At 42.0% G+C, this 18,524-nt stretch overlaps 1 protein-coding gene and 1 long non-coding RNA gene across 4 annotated transcripts; one reads left to right on the top strand and one right to left on the bottom strand.

The window, feature by feature from the left end:
• The first annotated feature begins 729 nt into the window (after nucleotides 1–729).
• NUDT18 (nudix hydrolase 18) lies at nucleotides 730–17,137 on the top strand. Of its 3 annotated transcripts, XM_030201993.1 has the most exons (4): nucleotides 731–1,022; nucleotides 1,147–1,360; nucleotides 4,215–4,666; nucleotides 16,145–17,137. In XM_030201993.1, the coding sequence occupies exons 1-4, from the start codon at nucleotides 864–866 to the stop codon at nucleotides 16,154–16,156; spliced, it is 837 nt and encodes a 278-aa protein (XP_030057853.1). In that variant the 5' UTR covers nucleotides 731–863; the 3' UTR covers nucleotides 16,157–17,137. The 3 variants fall into 3 exon arrangements, with proteins under 3 accessions (XP_030057852.1, XP_030057853.1, XP_030057850.1); XM_030201992.1 differs by lacking the exon at nucleotides 16,145–17,137 and having other exon boundaries at nucleotides 730–1,022; nucleotides 1,147–1,282; nucleotides 4,215–5,579; XM_030201990.1 differs by lacking the exon at nucleotides 16,145–17,137 and having other exon boundaries at nucleotides 733–1,022; nucleotides 4,215–5,571.
• On the bottom strand, nucleotides 10,567–12,076 carry LOC115469396. Its single transcript, XR_003942001.1, has 2 exons — nucleotides 11,873–12,076; nucleotides 10,567–11,841 (listed from the first exon to the last, which is right to left on the bottom strand). It is a non-coding gene; the product is annotated as an uncharacterized LOC115469396 (long non-coding RNA).
• Nucleotides 17,138–18,524: the final 1,387 nt, after the last annotated feature.

The following is an 18,524-nucleotide window of genomic DNA, read 5'->3' as shown; positions in this document are numbered from 1 at the left end:
GGACACAACCCACCAGTCTATGGATTGATCAGCTTGATGATATGGAATTAGAAAATATGAAGGCATTTCACTAAAGTTCATTTCCCCAATTTGTAAACGTAAATGGCTTAAATTTGATCATTATTTATCTAAACGTGCAGCAATCTCCAGTGTACCTAAGATTGTTTCTTGATCTTGAAATTTTTTATTAATTTATAATGATACAGGGCTAAAAAAATGCAAAATACAAGGAATAATCAAATAGTCATATCAAAGACTATCAAGTAACAGAGGAGGGAAAGGTAGGGAGGTAAAAGAGGGGAGGTTAGGGGAAAGCAAGTTACAAATATATTCAAAACAGAACCTGCAATTTACACTCAAATTATCTTTCTTTAAATAAGAGTTCTCCTAAGATTGTTTCCTCTCATCTGCTCATTTGTCATCATCTTGTTTTATGCTTCCTGTTTGAAGCGTTTTGTTCCTCGTTGTAGACATACATATAACATGTTGATAACGAATACAATTCGGCTCTATATGATTTTGTACTACTGTATTGTTAAATAACTTCAATACAGATGATTTTTTTTTTTTTTTTAAGAATTATTTTTTGGCAGTCAATCAAACACTCTTCCAGCCAGGCCGTGACTCATGCAGCCATAATACGTCACCACCACTCCCTTAGCACGTGATTCGACTGGCCGTCTGTGCAATGCCTCATGCCTTCCTTTCCACGTGATCGCAGCCATTGTTCCATTCGTGCCGCGTCCCCTAGTATGTGACTTATTTGCGACGCTTTCTGAACGTGCTTTACGGCGGCAGCTGTAAAGCGAACGAAGGTAAATAAAAGCGGATGTAAAGTGGCGGCGCAGGTTGCCTGGTAAGCAATGGGCTCCGGTCCGCTGGAGGTGGCCCTGCAGGTGGTATTGGATGGACGGGGTCTGCCGGTACCTGATACCTATGATACGCCTTCGCAGTCTTTGCAGCCTGTGGTCCTGCGGGAGACCGTCTGCTACGTTGTGTCGGGTGTTCTGCTGAACGAGACGGTGAGGCTCGACGCAGTGGGCTCAGGGATGTCTGCCCAGCTTCTGGCGCACCATGTGGGCGCTGTCGGTGGTTTCCTGTGGATCGCAGCACTCATTTCTGTCTCGATTCTCGCTGTTTTGACAGGGAGAGGTGCTGATGATGCAGGAAGCCAAGCAAGACTGTTATGGGAAGTGGTACCTTCCTGCTGGCAGGATGGAGGCCAACGAGACCATCGTGGAAGCCTTGAAAAGGGAAGTGAAGGAGGAGACTGGACTCGAGTGTGAGCCTTGCACAGTGCTGGCTGTTGAGGAGCGTGGGCCCTGTTGGATCCGCTTCACCTTCTTAGCAGACCCCACAGGTGCCCTAGTGGACTTTGTATGTCTAAGGATGGGTGACATTTCTATACGTTGTACAGTGGCGAGAGAATTTAGTATGTTGCGATAAAACATGGGAAAATGTCTCCTTCCTTTGTGTTCTACAATGAGGAAAAAGTGGTTTGTTACCATATACTATAGCTAATCTTTATCTTTCTGTTCCCGGGGAATTCTGTACAATTTTTTTAAAATTCTGTGCATGTATTTAAAAACTGCATAATTTATTTGTATTTTTTTTCTCTTGTGCAGAATTCTCTCTATCATGAAACCTTACACTTTCCCCAGATGGGAAAAAATCCACCTCCCTCCACAATCCTGTTTCAATTCTTCTGTCTTCACATGCACCCCCATTCCTTTGTTTGCTTTTTTTTTTTTTTTAACGCCCAACAAGATCTGACCTCTTCATCATTCTTCCCTGTCACATTTGACCACCTTGCCTTATTTGTACCCCCACAAAATACCCCTATCTTTTTCTGTTCTCTTTTTTTCCCCAGGCACATACCTTACTTCTCTGTCTCTATTCTGATTGTGTACTCCCACTTCACCTTCTTTCTGCCACTTCCTCCCCTCTCCTTATAGCCCCATCTCAAATTCTCTCTCCTTCCTTCAGGCATATATGTCTAGCTTTCATTGTTTCTCCTCTCAACATTGCTTCCCCGCCCCCTCTCATGGCATGCCCTCAAGCTTGCGTTTCATTTCAAATCCTATAGGCTTGTTGTTCACCCCCCCCCCCCCCCCAGCCCGCTGATTCAGGAACTGATACTGTATCATGTCATTGTCTGTCTCCTTTACCTGATTGTATTTTGTGCTTACATCTGGTCATTTTACTATTCTTATATTATTAACACAATGTAAATTTTTTATATTAAATCGTAGTTATTGTACACCGTCTTTAAAGATGGTTAATAAATCCCAATTGATCAATCCAATCAATAAATACACGACCACCTCTATAGTGTGACCCCCTTCCCTAAGCTTGCTTCAGCAACCCCTGCAGCATGTAGCTGAGTTGTCTTCACTCCCTGCCCTGAGTGGCACAGCAAGAGGAAAAGGAGATGAATAGCTGCACATCAGGCATGTATCCTCTTCTGCCATCCTAGCTCCAAGTGTTCATTTGAACTGGGCAAACCTTGGTATAGCTGCATGGTTGAACACTTGGGCCTAGGATGGCAGAGGAGGAGGACGAGTCCCTATGTGCCGCTGATCACCATCACCTCTTGTGGTGCCATCTCTGGGAAGGAGAGGGATTGAGGAAAGCTACTGATGGTGTCTGTACAGAATTCCCTCTGGAGTATCTTTCTAAAATTCAAAACATGCCTCTGCTCTGTCAGTTCTAAAGCTGTAAGTCAGGGCTTGCTTTTAACCATTAAGCAGAGTAGGAGGTTGCCTAGAATGGCAGCTTCAGGGTGGGGCAAAAAGCAGAACAACATGTCCTGGTGTTACATTAATGTAAAGAGAACCATCAGCACATACTTGCACCTGCATGGAGCATGAGCATTTTTCAAATAGCTCATTTACCTAATACATGGCATTTAGAAATTGCCAGAAGAGTGAAAGGGTAGCCAATCCAAAACAAATTATGGAAATATAATCACAATTTAAAATGTTCAATACGTTCCAACTATTGGCAAACATACACCATAAAAAGAAATAGGCTTCTTAAAATGAAATTAAAACATAAGAATAGCCATACTGGGTCAGACCAGTGGTCCATCTATCCCAGTATCCAACTTCCAACAGTGGCCAATCCAGGTGACAAGTAATTGGCAAAAAACTAATTAGTAGCAACATTCAATGCTATTGATCTTGGGGCAAGCAGTGGCTTCTCCCATGTCCATCTCAATAACAGACTGTAGATTTTTCCTTCACAAACTTGCCCAAACCTTTTTTTAAACCCAGACACGCTAACTGCTGTTAGCACATCCTACTACTACTACTTATCATTTCTAAAGCGCTACTAGACATCCTCTGGCATCAGGGTACCTGATGTAGCCATGTTTTTGCACAGTGTGCCTGCATCAGGAATATAAAAATAAATCAACTCAAAATAAAATAAATGAGAGAAAATGATAGACTATGTAATTCTATTTATCAATGGCATTGAGATGGTTGCACGCTTGACGTGCAAGTATATCACATCAACAGTAACTAAACATATATTTCAAAATGCATGGTAAACAATATATAAAGAATGTATATTAAATCACAACATATTCTCTTGTTGGCCCAACAAACATGCTCAGTTAACAGCACAGCAGGAGAAATCCCTAGAAAGGAAAAAATTAAATAACATGAAGATATTGTTTATTTGAATTTAAGATATGTTGATTGGAATCAGAAATCATCCTGAAGACTATGGGGCCTTTTTACTAAAGTGTGCTGAAATCTAGGTTTAGCATGTTTTAAGTTTAATTTTCTTTATTGATTTTTATGCAAAAAAACATATTACATAATATTTTCATGAAAAAACTTTGTGGACTTTCCCATGCGCTAAGCCCAGATTTTTAACATAGGCACTTTTTTTTAGGGCATTTTCCATTTTTAGCTCATGTATTAATGTTCACATTAGTGTGCAGTACCTGTAAAAAGTTAACACAGGAGCACTCACCGCCTTCTGCATTAACTCTGTGTTAACAGGTACTAGTGAAAATGTTAACGCTTCCATGTCCATTCTCTGCCCCCTTCAAAAATATATTTAAAAAAAAAAAAAAAAACTAATGTGCCAGTTAGCATTTACAAGCAGACAAAAGCAGTGGATTGGCACAGGATGGGCAGGTCTTACTTTTGTAGCTTGCTTATGATCTGTGGAACCACTAACCAGATTTGTTTTCCTTTTAGGTGGAGTGCTGAAGGCTGTGCAGGATGGTGATGCTGAGTCTCTACAAGCTAAGTGGTGGGATCATGATTCCCCTCTCCCTCTGCGGAGCAAGGACATCCTTCCCCTAATCGATCTTGCTCTGCAATACAGGGCTAGTCCCCGACATCCTGTCACTTTGCCACAGGAAATGCCTTACACAGTGGTCAGCCAGCGAGTTGTGGCAACATTTGTCAACAGTAGCAAAGACTTGTGGGTTCTGCAAAGCACTGTGGGTAACCCACACTTGCCTGTTACAGCATGCAACACTACCCCCACTGAGCTGCGCAGTAGCATTAAGGTGGCCATATACAGATTGATCAAGCAGTGCATTCTGCTGCCACAGGTGCAGCTGAAGACATGTGGAATTCTGGGATTGCAGCACTTTGGGAAGGATACTGTGGTGAAGAGTGATGGTGTTTGCTTCAATGTGTTGGTGAGTGTGACTCATGCAAATCAGCACCTCTGTAACACCCCTCCAGAGCTCTGTGGAGAGCTGTTTGAGTGGTGGAGAATTGGAGAAGGGGCCCTTAAGAGCACACTTCTCCAGCGGCTCAGCACTTTAGCTGTTGTACCTATTTATAGCTAAACCCAGCATAGGTTTGCATTTAAATAATAGCCCGATAGGAAACACTAGCATGTGGGCTTGGCTTAAATGTGGTATGTAATGCCTTAAGCTGTTGCTGCTTGGAGTTACTGAGTAGGCACTGGCCTGGGAGCCTGTTCTGGCCACTCTCACTTCTGCCTATCGTGAGATAGGAAGAGCCCTGTTGCATTTCTTGCTGATATAAGGTTAAAGGGTGCTGCTAGATTTCAGCACAGAAAGAAACTTACATTTCATAAGTTTGAACACATGATAATATAAATAAACAACATCATGGTAACCCCTGAAGTGCCTTTATTTTAATTCTAAGGACTTTGTGAAAGGGTAGAAAGACTGTTCTGTCCCTAGGGTGGCCTGTAACAAGGAAAGGCTTTTATGCCTTGAGAAGTGAGACCCTGGGAGTTCATCAGCACTAACTACCCTTGTAAAACTATTCGCTCCACATCTGAAGCACTTACTGGTCAAAGAATGTCCAAATAATGCCACCAGCTGTTCAGGTAAGTGCCATTAGCTGAGGCTGTCTGGTGGTTTTCAGTGACAAGATTCAGCCAGTGCTGCTGAAAATCATTACTGCTTGTCCTGTTATTATCTGGATTGTGCTGGGGTGGTGTGTGGGTGGAGCCAACAGTTATCTGGTTAGTAATGATATTCAGACTGCTAACAGGCTAGCTGTCTAGTGATTTTTATGGGGGGATAGCTGTTCCCCCAGGTTCAGTCTGGTAGTGCCATTTGGTGTTCCACTCACCAGAGAGAACCACTAGAAGGCTTAACCCTGTCATCATCTGACTCGGGGGTTTGTGTAGAGGTGTAGAAGTGCTCCCTAATACCCATTCCAACCCAAGGAGATAGTTACACCTTTAGATGTTATATAAGAAAGGAAGGAGATAGGTTTCAAAGATATATAGTTTTATTTGCCAACTCACCAATATAATACAGGATAAGATGATACCCGAGGCGATCAAGGTGTGGAGGTCCGCAGGACAGCATGCCTTTTGGAGATCTCGAACAACATACATTTGCTGTCAGTCTTTTTATACTCTTTTGCTTGCATTCAAATCAATGGGCTCTCATACACTCCTGTGATAAACTTGTTTACACAAATGACCCCCTTTTCATGCCGAACCGCAAGATGCTCCTCAGGAAGATCTCCCTCCCTTTCGGACAGATGGTCCAACACTGTTCCCCTATCTTACCTTGGGACTTTCCTATTCTCCTGTTGCTACCTGATGATCTTGGGTACTTTCCAATTTGTTTTCTTGAGTTTAGGATATTTCACAATTTATCAACTGTCAACTATGAAAAGAAGCCTCTTCTAACTTTAATATAGAGATGAAGGAAGCCATTTCACAGATGAGCGATTCCATTTTGATTTCAGATTCCTAGACCATTCTTTTTCCAATTAGGCCTCAGTCTAGGCTCTAGGCCGGTCCTTGCTTTTCCAGCAGGCTTCCGGCTGTACAAGCCATCTGATTTTTAGCCTGGCCTAAGTTTCCAAAAGGCCTGGTCCTTTAAACTTGAGCTCCCACCATTCCAGTAGTGGCCCTTAGCTGCACCATATCTCTACACTAGATACAGTCATTTTTCAGCCCTACTTTATCCGGATATCATACTAGCACTGAATATCTGTATTTTTTTTTAAGTTTTTTGACTGTTGCAGTCAGTGTTTAAAAGAAATACACTGATGGCTGAATGTCAATCCATGTGTATAACTCCATCAGAAAATTAAAAGTTTTGGCACAGTTTTCAGGGGATTCCACTGTGTTCTCCCTAAGGCCTTCTTATCATTCCCTCAAGTTAATCTTTCTCTCAGCCCCCCCCCCCCCTCCCCCAGCAGTTACGGTCTGTTTTCCTTGTTCCTATCCTAAGCAGTCTCTCTATAAATGCACAGAAGGCAAGTCTTTCAGTTGAATGGAAGCTCAGGAATGAGGCAACATATGATGAAGATGAAAGGAGAGACTCGGGAGTAACCTGAGGAAATACTTCTTCAGAGAAAGGGTAGTGAATTTGTGGTCGAAACAAAGACTGAAACAAGTGCATAGGATTTCTAAGGGAGAGGAAGAGAGAGTAGGTGGCATGGATGGGCAACCTGGATAGCCGATGGTCTTTACCTCTGCCTTCGTGTTTCTGTGTTAAAAAAAAAAACGTTCACTCCTTCTCAGAGCTTTCTCCCAGAACAGTTTGCTCACGTCCTACCACTCTCACTTCTTTCCAAGCACCATCCCATCCCTCCTGCAGCTCCTGTACACATTCCTAGCTCACATCCCAGTGTTGTCTCATCTTCCACTATATGTCTGTCCCCCTTCATAATTGTGTACTTACTGTTTTCCTGCTGCCTCTGAGAGAAAAATGTGTAAGCTTCTCTCTCTTTGGACTCCCCCAGCCATTCTGGTTTCTGGACCCTTCCTTCCTGGGGCAACCAGTTCAACAATATGAAGACTGGGTCCTGCTGGCAGGAACTAAATGCTACAGCATCTGGTCCTCACCAATACCAGCCTCTCTCATTGCCTTCTCCCATGGCAACTGCCATAGTGCAACAGCTGAATCAGTGATCCCTCTTTCCCTCCCCTGAGGTCCAGTCAGCTGCCACAGTTCAAATAGCTAATCTGAGTACTGCAGGAGAGAGCTGCAAGCACACCTCAAATTCATCGCAGTAATGTGGGGCTGGATGTGCAAGAGCCAGCAACCTAATGACATCGTGCCACAAGGAAGGCAGTAGTGGGTGGGTGGGTTCAGTTAGAATTGAAAATCTGTTTCTCAGTGGGGTGGGGGTGGGGGGCAGTGTTTTTCTGGTTATAACTAAAATTCAGCTGCTACATAAAGTTTAGCGCTTTGGTTTCATATACGATTCCAGCCTTAATGGCTGCAGGATGCAAACTGAGGTAACCAGCTCCATACTTTTATTTTTTTTTCTCAGAATGAAAAAGTGTTTGCAATTTACACTCACATTTGTGGCACTTTGCTCAGCTGCAAGATCAAATGGCTGGGGCTGAGGCCGAGGCCAACTCAAGTTTGCATTCTGTGCACAAATCTAAAAGGGCAGTAGTGTAGTTGTGTAAAGGATGGCTATGCACCATGAACTGCTAGTGGTATTTCTTTTGACACAAACCTTAGCACCAGATGTCTTATGTAGTTACTGTTTAAAAAAAAAAAAAAAAGCATAATAAAAAAGAATCTACAACTGTCCACCCACAACACTGGTGCTTGAAGAGGGGAGGTGGTGTAATGCACCTTTCCGTGCCCAACATAAACATCGGCCTACTTCCAAACGCTTCACCGGTTAGGCCTTTCACATGACTATTGGACACAAAAGTACTGCAAATGAACCTGGCTGAATTTTTCAAGTACTAGCCAATGAAAGGATGGCTTTCATAATGCCTGGTGACATTATTAAGCAGCTGTACTACACACCCAGTACTTGCACAGCATTAAAAAAATAGTAATGTTTAGTCACCTTAACTAACATGACTGTGCATGCCTTTAAAAGAACTGAAATGGGTTGCAGTAAGTTGTTTTATATTAAACTAGTGGAACCGTGCCCGTTTCCTCAACAATGAAACGAGGCCTAGGAAGGCTATCATAAAAGCTTTTTTTTTCTCTCTCCCCTGCCCTTCATGTCCAGCGATTCTCCTCTTCCCTGCCCTCCCATCCGTGTCCCGTAATTCTCTACTGTCCTCCCATCCTGCCCATGTCCATCAATTCTCCTCTGCCCTGTCCTGCCCTCACCTTCCCTCCCATCCCTCGATTTGTACCTGAACATTCTCTGGCTGGCTGGCGCTGGCTTCCGTTCCATTCGTAACATCTGACGTCTTCCAGCCTCCAGCGTTCCATTCCCTTTCACTGTTCTGCCCTCTGATGTCATTATGTCTTGACGCAAGGGCGGGGCAGTGAGGGGGAATGGAACGCTGGAGGCTGGCTGACATCAGGAGATGTTACAAACCCAGGCAGCCAGATATGGAATGTTGGAGGTGCAAATTATTATATAGGATCATAATTATTGTACACCATTTAAGGTGCAATTGGAGAAAAAGCAGTCACAGCAGAAACTTGGTGCTGCTACACAGAAATTCCATTTGCACACATCAAGAAATTTAGAAAGTTAAAGTTTTATTTTTGCATGAATACTCTGGTACTGTATGCCATTGTGATGCTACAGCACTAGAATTACTGCATGTGCATGCTGCACCACCTGCTGGCACAGCTGTATCACTGCAAATACTTACAATTGTTAAATGTAAATGAGGCCCAGCTTGGTTCTGACTGCAGAGGAAGAAGCAGCTGTAAGAAGTGCTGTTTGCTGCCAAGAATAACAGAAAGGAGCTGGTGAGATTTCTGGTCTGATCCCCTCTTCCGGGGCAGAAATCTGCATTGGGAGCTATTAACACCTCTGAGAGAGCTCCTAAACATTTGGGACCCAGGCATTTGCCTAGTTTACCTGTACCTTGTATGGCAGTAGTTCTCAAATGTCCTGCGAGACCACTGAGTCAAGATTTCAAGAATATTCACAATGAGTACAGATGAGGTGCACACAATGGAGGCATTATCAGTGGATCTCCAGAAAGCCTAGTTGGTTGGGTATGTGCCAAGGATTGGGTTGAGGTTTCAGAAGAGAGGAGGTGTAAAGCAGAACAGGGAAGGCCTGGCATAAATGTCCTCTAAGCCAGCAGCAAGGGTATCCATAGGGCCAGATTTAGCTCTTGGGTGCAGTAACAGAAGCCCCCCTCCCCCCCTGTTTGAGAATCTGGGAACAGGAGTGAAGGTTCTATCCGAGGATGGAAGGGCAGCCACAAGGATTCCATTGCACAAGCAGAATGGTACTGTAGCAGCTGCTTAATTTCTTAATGGGAAATACTGAGATTCGGGCTCCAGCTTGGAGCTAAGGGCATGCTGGGGGTTATAGTGCCACTGCTTTCTGTGCAGCTTAGTCCCAAGGGAAATATAAGAACAAACACACTGGTGGCTGGGCAAAAAACAGGTTGGTTGAGGACAGGGAGTAGCCTCCAGGCTTTAGGAAAGCTCATTCTGTTTGTGTCCTGTGGGAATAATTAAAGAGAACACAGTATCCATGAAGACAGTGAGGCCAGCTGCTCTCCGTCTGCTACATGCATTGTGTTCTGCATTAAAAACTGAGGTCCCTGCTCCACTACATTTGTTTTTTTTTGGGTGAGATGTTGGTCTGCTTTCCAGTCCTTATTTTGCCTGCAGAATGCTTGGGCCATTGGACAGAACGGTGGACTTTCATTTACTGGCCCTTTAATGAAAAATGCCAGGATTGTTTCAACCTGTTGTACACTGCCTTGGCTGGTTGATAGATCGTAGTACAATTTGTAAGAAATGAAATGAAGAATAGAAGAGGCGCTAGAGAGCTTCTGGGTAAATGGAACTAGATTTGCTCTCAACAAGCCAAAAATTAGTAAAAATTGTGAATGTGAAATTGCTGTCTCTTCCAAATACTTAGCCCAAGAGAGCTGTTCTAAATTAGAAACGGCTTTCGTGGCATTGCACACTGTCACAGATCCAAGCAAGCCCTTCCATCATGTTAGAAAATGGCTGCTGCTGAAAAATTCAAATCTCCCTTACCATGATGATGAAGAAGCGGCAATGTTTACAGGTATTATGTCAGTTCTTCCCAAACTGTGAGTATTGACCTTAAATAGGGTTGCAACATCTCCATCAGTTTGATCTTTATGACATTATTTAATATTTCTTAAGCAGCTTAAAACTTTCTTTAAAAAAAAAAAATATGTGGGTTGGTTTTATTACAGTGGGTGTGGTGTTTTTATATTGCAATTCCCAGATGTAGTATTCTGGCTTTCTGTTGTAATCCACTTTGAACCGAGTAAGTTTTGCAGACTATAAATTCAGTGTGTAATATAATACATTTAGGACTGTGACCAAAGCTGGAGGAGGGGAAACATTATTGGCCCATGTCTCCCTACAAGCCTGTGCTATAACTAGGCCTACATGGGCTCTGGGGGAAGTAAGCAACTTCCTAGCCAATGATGTAAGATAACCAGGAGCAGCTACACTGGCTGCAGAGAAAAAAAAAACTGTGATTGCATGTTTATGAATGCTAAAATGGGGCAAGAACTGTACTAAGAACAGAAAACCAGTGCAAATTAAAATGAAGGTGGTCCTTGGGGGGGCTCTCCTTGCCTCGGGGGTGTAACACCTGGGTGGCTGGATCCCTCCCTCCTCCATTCCTATTCCCTTGCCCATGAGTCTAGGTGGGGCTGAGCGCTACCAGTCACCTCAGCTTCCCTTCCCTGTGTCAGAGGGGGACAGCTGGCAATAACAACAACAACAAAAGGAGTGATGTAGTGTTAAAGTATTTGGACTCTGTTGCCAGCAGTGAGAAAGGACTCCCTACAGCTGTGGTCTGGTGGTCTGTCTTCTCACTTCTTTGGGGAGTGAGCAGGCAGAGAGGGAGGATTTTCACATGTTGCGTATGAGTAGAGAATGGGTCAGTGCTGCTGTGCTTGTGGGTGCGGAGGTTTAGAGGGGTCAGGTGCAAATTTCCAGTTTTGCAGAGGTACAGGGTCTGCAGCAACCTAATCACCCATGTTGGAAGTGGGCAGGGGTTGGATATGGTAGTTCCAAGTTTGCCAGGAACCATCTTGTGCACCGGATCAGTCACTGCAGTTTGAAGCAGTGGAAATGCTCCTAGAGCAGCAGAAGGTAAAGGAGCGAAGGGTTCACCCTGGGGTGGGGGGCAGGTTGGCTTCCCTCTAGATTTCACCATGGCAATATATCAGGCCTTTTGCCTGACGAAGTCGGGGGTCTAGTTCAGGCACGGGCTGAACTAAAAGTCTCTCAGGGCTCTCTGTGTGCATTTGCCTCAGCCTGAATAAAGATTAGACCATCCCTGTCATTCTTCTTTCATTGTTCTTGCTGCTATTGTAAATAAATAACCAATCTATTTTTATAATATCCTTGGGTGTGGAGTTAGTTTTTCATTATGAATTTGGGTCTGTAGATAAAAGGCAGCACAATTGCTTTCCTGACACTACCTTGTCTAATGCATTGCTTTCCTGACACAACCTTGTCTAATGCCGAAACATGGCAGAGAGTCACATTCTTTTGTAATCTATACTGTGTCACGTTCCCAATAACACCACAAAAGAGTGTTATCTGTGTATGCCCCACACTACCAACCCCATACACAAGTAGTGGCTTTTCCCATATCTACCTCTATAGCAGTTTATGGACTTGTTCAGACTTTTTAAAATTTAGATATGCTAACTGCTTTTATCACATCCTCCAGCAATGAGTTCCAGAGCTTGGCTATTTGTTGAGTGAAAAAATATTGTCCCCTATTTGTTTTAAAAGTATTACCATGCAACTTTCATGGAGTGTGCCCTAGTCTTTCCACTTTTTGAAAGAGTAAAAAAAATCAATTCATGCTTACCTGTTCTATTCCTACATATACCTTTTTTTTCACTAGGCAGTGAAGAGCCTATCCCCACCCAGAAACCCACCAACAATAAATTTTTATAATGCTCAGGTTACAATCTAAAAAGGTTATATATTTTTCATGTTGATGCCTTGATGGGTTTTGGGGGGGTGTTCTCTGCAGTGCCCAGGTTAAAATTAAAAAAAAAAATGTTTTAAATGTAATATAGGGGGGAGGATCCAAGATGGCGGCAAAATAGGAAGGCTATGAGAACGCTTTTCCACTAAGAACAGAAATTACCTCTGAATTGTTACCTGTTTTCTGAATGAGCATGCCAAAGAGGAAAGGGATGCCTAATGGACCTCCTGGCCTGAGGCCAGAAGCCTTTTCACCTCGCCAAGCTTCTATCACAGCCTTTTTGGTATCAACCCCGATTTCGGGTGCTTCTGTTTCCGGGGCGAGGAAGAGCCCTGGATTAGAGAGAGATTTATCGCTCAGCCCGGCAGGACCAGCTAGTCCTCCACTACCACAACCAGATGAGGCAATTGTGCCGAGACTACCTGTAAGTGCAGCTTCGAAGGGGAGGCGTGCCTCGATCGGGGAAGTGGCTAATGAGAATATCTCTCAGGTTTTGCATCCTCAGTTACTAGTGGAAGACAACCAGCGGTCTTTGAATATGGTGACGGGTGAGGCAATGTTGGAAGTTGTTTCAGCTAATTATACCCGAGGAGATTTCATTGTGTGCCTTGGCAATTCAGCCATTGAAAAGACCACAAGAAATATCGCTGCCCTTGAAACCCTGCATAAGGTCTGTTCTTCTTTTGTATCAGTTTCCTTAAATAACTCTGTACAAGTAAGAGAAGTTAAGAGAAATATTGAAGTTTTTTCCGTTAGACAATCTAAACTGGAAACGGACATGGTTAAAATTCAAGAGACTCAAGCTCAGGTTGCAGGAGATAGACTACTTCTACACCGTAAAATTGAAAATTTAGAGAACATAACGAATTTAACTCTTCGAATGCTTAATTTTCCATACTCAAAATTTATAGTACCAAGAGAAATGTTTCATAAATTTCTAAAAGAAAACTAAGTATCCAGAACATTCTTTTCCACCTGTCCAGAAGTTATACTATTTGTCTACTATCTTCAATCTACAGGATAATCAGTTGAGACAGGAAGATCAAATGCAACATGAAACATCTGTGGATGAATTAGATATTTCTACTTTTCTGAAACAATCTAAAGAAGAAGTTAAAACTAGAGCTACACTTCTGGTCTCTTCTGTTTTTCTGCAGGACAAAGAAGCCTTATTGAGACTATATTTTCAAAAAACCCAACCTGAATTTTTAGGTGGGAAAGTGTTGATTTTTCCTGACATTTCTAAAGTGGACTCAACAAAGGAGAAAGAAATTCTTAGAAATGAGACAAGAGGTTATATCACTTAACGCTCGTTTTCGGTTGCGATTTCCCTGTAAATGTAATTTATTCTTTAAAGATAAGAAATATGTGTTCTATGAACCAATTCAATTGTGCAATTTTCTGAACTCTTAGGGTAGCAAGGGAGAAGAACCAAACGTTTAGCTGCTCTAAATAGTTAAAAGGGTAGACAACCTATAATTTCATGGTATTACTTCCTATATCTAACTTCCTTTGAACTAATTCGAGGATTCTTTAAATTGTGGCCTAATTAGCCAAGTAATCAAATGCTTATTGTTAATTTTATAATTTCTACTGTAACTTTTCTTTTTTGAAACTTGGTGTTTTCTTTCAAAGATTATGTATCTTTGTAGTATTTAAAATCATAATAAATAAAACTTAAATAAATTTAATATAGGCAGGTTTCTGGGTGAAGGTGGGTTCTGTAGTGCCCAGGACATTAAAAAAAAGTCTTAAATTTAATGCTGGTGTCCTTCATGGTGGGGAGAAGAGATGCCAGACCGTGGGAGGATGGGTAAGGGGTAGGACAAGGCTGATGCTAGGCTAAAGGGAGGGGTGGGGGGCTAGGGTATGGCTCATCTGTGGGATAAATGATTGGAAAGGGAAGGGCTGATACCATGCTACAGGGATAAATGGGGAAGAGGGTAAGATAGAGTTGCTATTATTGAGGTGCTACCAGAATTTGAATACATATTTCCTGTGAATTTATATTGCAAGATCCTGTCGGGTGTTGAGAGGTTTGCCACTGTAGTAGACTTATGTCTGGTCAATTTTAAGATATGAGAAAATGTAATGGTTTTTCTGTTATGTATGTGGTTTATGTTAATGCAGCAGTTATTTATTTATTTATCTGTTGCATTTGTAGCCCACATTTTCCCACCCATTTGCAGGTTCAATGTTAGGCAGACTACTCAGAAATCCATCATCAAGTGCATTCTAAGACCTTATTTTGTAGCATCCCAAGAAACACTACTCATACCTATATACATAGTGCCCACCCAAAATGTCGTCTGGCTATGCCACTGGAGCGCATACAATGAAGATAGATGGTTCTCAGTCTGTCCTGTTGACCACCAACCAGTTGGGCTTTCAGGCTATCCCTAATAAATATGCATGCGATTTGCATGCCTATCACTTCCATTATAAGCAAATCTCTTTCAAGCATATTCATTAGGGATAGCCTGAAAACCCAACTGACTGGTGGTCCCCCAAGAAAACTTTAACAACCACTGCTCTATATGTCATCAAATCAAATCCAGTTAATTATATCAGCTGGGTTCCTTACTACAGTGCCTCTAAACCCAATCCTTGGGGCATGCCCAGCCAGTCAGTTTTTTAGGATATCCACAATGAATATGCATAAAAATAAACCAAATTCTGAGTTCAAACTCATAAACCAGTCACTCGTCTAAATATACTATGTACTATACAGTGACCACCTTATTATTTGATATTTCAATATGCATTTATTTCTTGCATATTCAAATTTGAGAAGTGATAAAATGTATCTCATGTAGAATGCATGATCAATTCCTTCAGAGAGGTTACCCCAGAAATGTCATTCGTAAGGCCTATAAACGTGCACACACACAATGCCCAAAGGGAATGGTTATTAAAGACAGAGGAGGAGAGTTGTAAGAAAGATAATCGAATTAATGTGTGCTACCTAATGGACATGGCATCTTTAAAATCAGAGATATTATTAGCAGACATTGGCCTATGTTGGGACTTTTGGAGGGGTTTGAAGATAGACCCAGATATGCTTGTACAAGAGGGAGGAACTTAGGTGAGCTGTTAAGAAAGGGTAGAGGAGAGCAGAAAACAGATGGTGGTCACTCTAAATGTGATAGATGGTGTATATTGTCCCTATGCCATTCAAACTAACTGGATATAGATACCTAATCAGACACGTGCAAAACATTTTTTCTGTATGATAGAACTAATTGCAATTCTGACATGGTAGTTTATGCAGTAACTTGCCCTTGTGCATTATGGTGCATAGGGCAAACTGTCAAGAAGGTGAAATTGCGCATTGCACAACATTTAAGTAACCTTCGCTTAAGGAAATTGGATATGCCCTTAGTAGATCATTGGATCGAAAAGGGGCACTCTGTGGAAGATTTCAGATTTGTGGTGCTATCGCAATTTCATCCGACAGAAGGGGGCAATATTCTTCACAAGATGATGTGCAAAGAACAAAGGTTTATATACGGTACAACCCACTGGCCTGAACAAAGGGGTGGATTGGACAGGGCTGTGAGAGGGGAGGCGTTTCTACGTGTATATATATATATATATACACATCACGCATGCGCTGGCGTTCTATTAGCGGCAGTGCTATTTTTCAGTCTCCTAAGGAGGAAGCACAGTCCGTTCAATACAGCCGGCATGGTATCCAAGGTACTTAATAATGTGTGTAAGCTGAAAGTAATGTTTTGGAAATGATTTGTATTCCCATGGTATCATATCTAATTTCCTTTTAGTCAAACCCCTGAAGATGCCTTAGGGTGAAACGCAACGTTTGCGTAGGGTTGACTGTATAAGAAATTGGATATCAGACCTGTGTCAGCGGTCTTCTTCGAACGACAGCTAACTGAAAGTACATCAGGAACGTTTGGTTTAGCACGCAATTCTCAAGTTTCCTTTCTACAGAAAACAACACTAAGGTCGTATAAGGACGTTGCTTGTACTATCGGGACTATATATAACTGTAGCTGGTTTTGGCTTAAGAAGAAGCTCCAACTGCACCAACTGCATAAGAGTGATAACACGTTATAGACATTTGTGATCTAAGTGGGACTCTGAATTTTCTATAGTTAGCAGTCAGTGATATTATGTTAGTTATACAGGCTTGAAAACAAGGAAACTGTTAATACCTTGAAAATGTGTATTGGATATATTGTGGCAAGTTTTGCTGTGAGTAGAAGTAAGAATGTATGAATGAGAGAAGTGTTTGGTCAGGATAATTAGTATATGATATCTACATGAGATGCATATTAAAATTTGAGAAGTGATAAAATTTAAGAAATAAATGCATATTGAAATATCAAATAATAAGGTGGTCACTGTATGGTACAATGAATATGCATGAGATAAAACCTATCTCCATGGTATGCAAATTTAACTGGCTGGGTTGAACTGGGTTGAGAATGGCTGCCTCACTCATCAAGTGTGCAATTAGCTAATGTACTTCTCAACCCTGTCCTTGGGGCACATCCAGCCAGTAAGATATCTGCAATGCATACCACAGGAGGCAGTGCATGCAAATCTATCTCATGCATATTTATTGTGGATATCCCAAAACCCCAAGTGGCTGGAGGTGCCTCAGTGACTGGGTTGAGAACCACTATGCTAATGTGCTTAGTGATGGCAAAAGTACAATCATAAGTTTCCTCTTCATCATAAGATTAAAGATAAGCAAGATAACAGTTTTCTAATCATCTTGTCCAAAAACAGGAGTTCTCAACCAGGTCCTTGGGGCACACCTAGCCAGTCAGGTTTTAGAATACCCACAATGAATATGCATGACAGAGATTTGCATAGAATGGATATATGCATACAAATTTATCTCATGTGTATTCATTGTGGATTTCACAGACCAGAGACGCTCCGATTTTCTCTGCTCAACTTTGTTTCGAGTACGACTTAGCGCTATAGTATTCAAAAATAGGCACAAATATTGCTTCCACAATTGGATAGAATTATTAATCAGTGTATGGTGAGAAGACTCCTGATGCAGGCCTGTATGGCCGAAACACAGCTGTGTCGAGTTCCTTTCTCCCTGCTATCGTTTGGCTAATAAAGTTCACTTCTCAATTTTTGTAACCCAATTGTCGTCTTTTTTTGTGTGATTTTTAATTTAAAATTTTTTTTTTAAATTGGATGTTTTTTTTATATAATTTTATTTTTTTATTTTGCTTTTGTTAGTCATCTTCGCTGTTTTGTTTCTTGTTGATTTTCTTGCGAAGACTGGTTTCTTCTGTTTTTTGCACTATCCTGGAAATCTACCAGGTATGCCTCAAGGACTGAGTTGAGAACAATTTTGAAAAAACACTACAGCCAGAACATTATGGTCAAACAAAGCAAAATACTGGTTCTCAAAAATTAACTTACAGTTGTTACCTGAATGATAGAATCTCAATCAGCAAGTTCTAATCAACAAAATAACCTCCAACGGCGATAATTTGGATTAACAAATTGCAAAGACATAGAGCAGCCACTGCCATCTCAGTCACTGAAGCACAACTAGTACCATCAGATTTTCAGCATACTGAATATTCATGAGTTAGATTTGCATGCTTGAGGCACTGCATACAACTCGCTTTCATGCATATTCATTGTGGAGAGCCTGAAAACCTGATGGAACTAGGTGTGCCCCCAGGACTGGATTGGGAATGGCTGCCATAGAGCAGAGCTTCCAAGTTACCCATTCCAGGAGGGAGACTTTTGGGCCAGTCCTGGATGACTGCCAACCTCATCCTGGTGCATTATGGGACCTGCAGCACTGTTTTCAATGGAGACAATCATGGACTATAAATCCCAGATTGCTTTGGGATGTAAGTTTAAAACCAGGACTGGCCCTAAAGTCTCCCTCCTGGAATGGGTAACTTGGCAGCTCTGCATAGAGTATGTTACGTAGATCAATGGATGAAAACTTATTTTAATGCATTTTGAATTTTATTTTTTACAATGAAGTTTGTGGAAATGTACAACAGTGCTTTGCAAAGCACTGTAGTTGGGGTTAAAAGAGATTAGACAAGTCCAGCAGCTGTTATTAGTCAGATAGACTTATGACCTGGATTGGCCTCTGTCAGAGACAGGATGCTAAGCTTGATGGATCTTTGGTCTTACCCTGTATGACAC

Source organism: Microcaecilia unicolor, chromosome 4, assembly GCF_901765095.1.
Source record: "Microcaecilia unicolor chromosome 4, aMicUni1.1, whole genome shotgun sequence".
NCBI lineage: Eukaryota > Metazoa > Chordata > Amphibia > Gymnophiona > Siphonopidae > Microcaecilia > Microcaecilia unicolor.
Note: the sequence above shows the minus strand (reverse complement) of the source record. Positions and strands in the feature narration are given on the sequence as shown.

Coding starts and splice junctions, on each gene's coding strand:
- NUDT18 (XM_030201990.1), top strand. CDS start 864: ATGGGCTCCGGTCCGCTGGAGGTGGCCCTGCAGGTGGTATTGGATGGA. Junction 1,023..1,146: donor GTGTTCTGCTGAACGAGACG/GTGAGGCTCGAC, acceptor CTGTTTTGACAG/GGAGAGGTGCTGATGATGCA. Junction 1,361..4,214: donor CTTCTTAGCAGACCCCACAG/GTGCCCTAGTGG, acceptor TTTTCCTTTTAG/GTGGAGTGCTGAAGGCTGTG.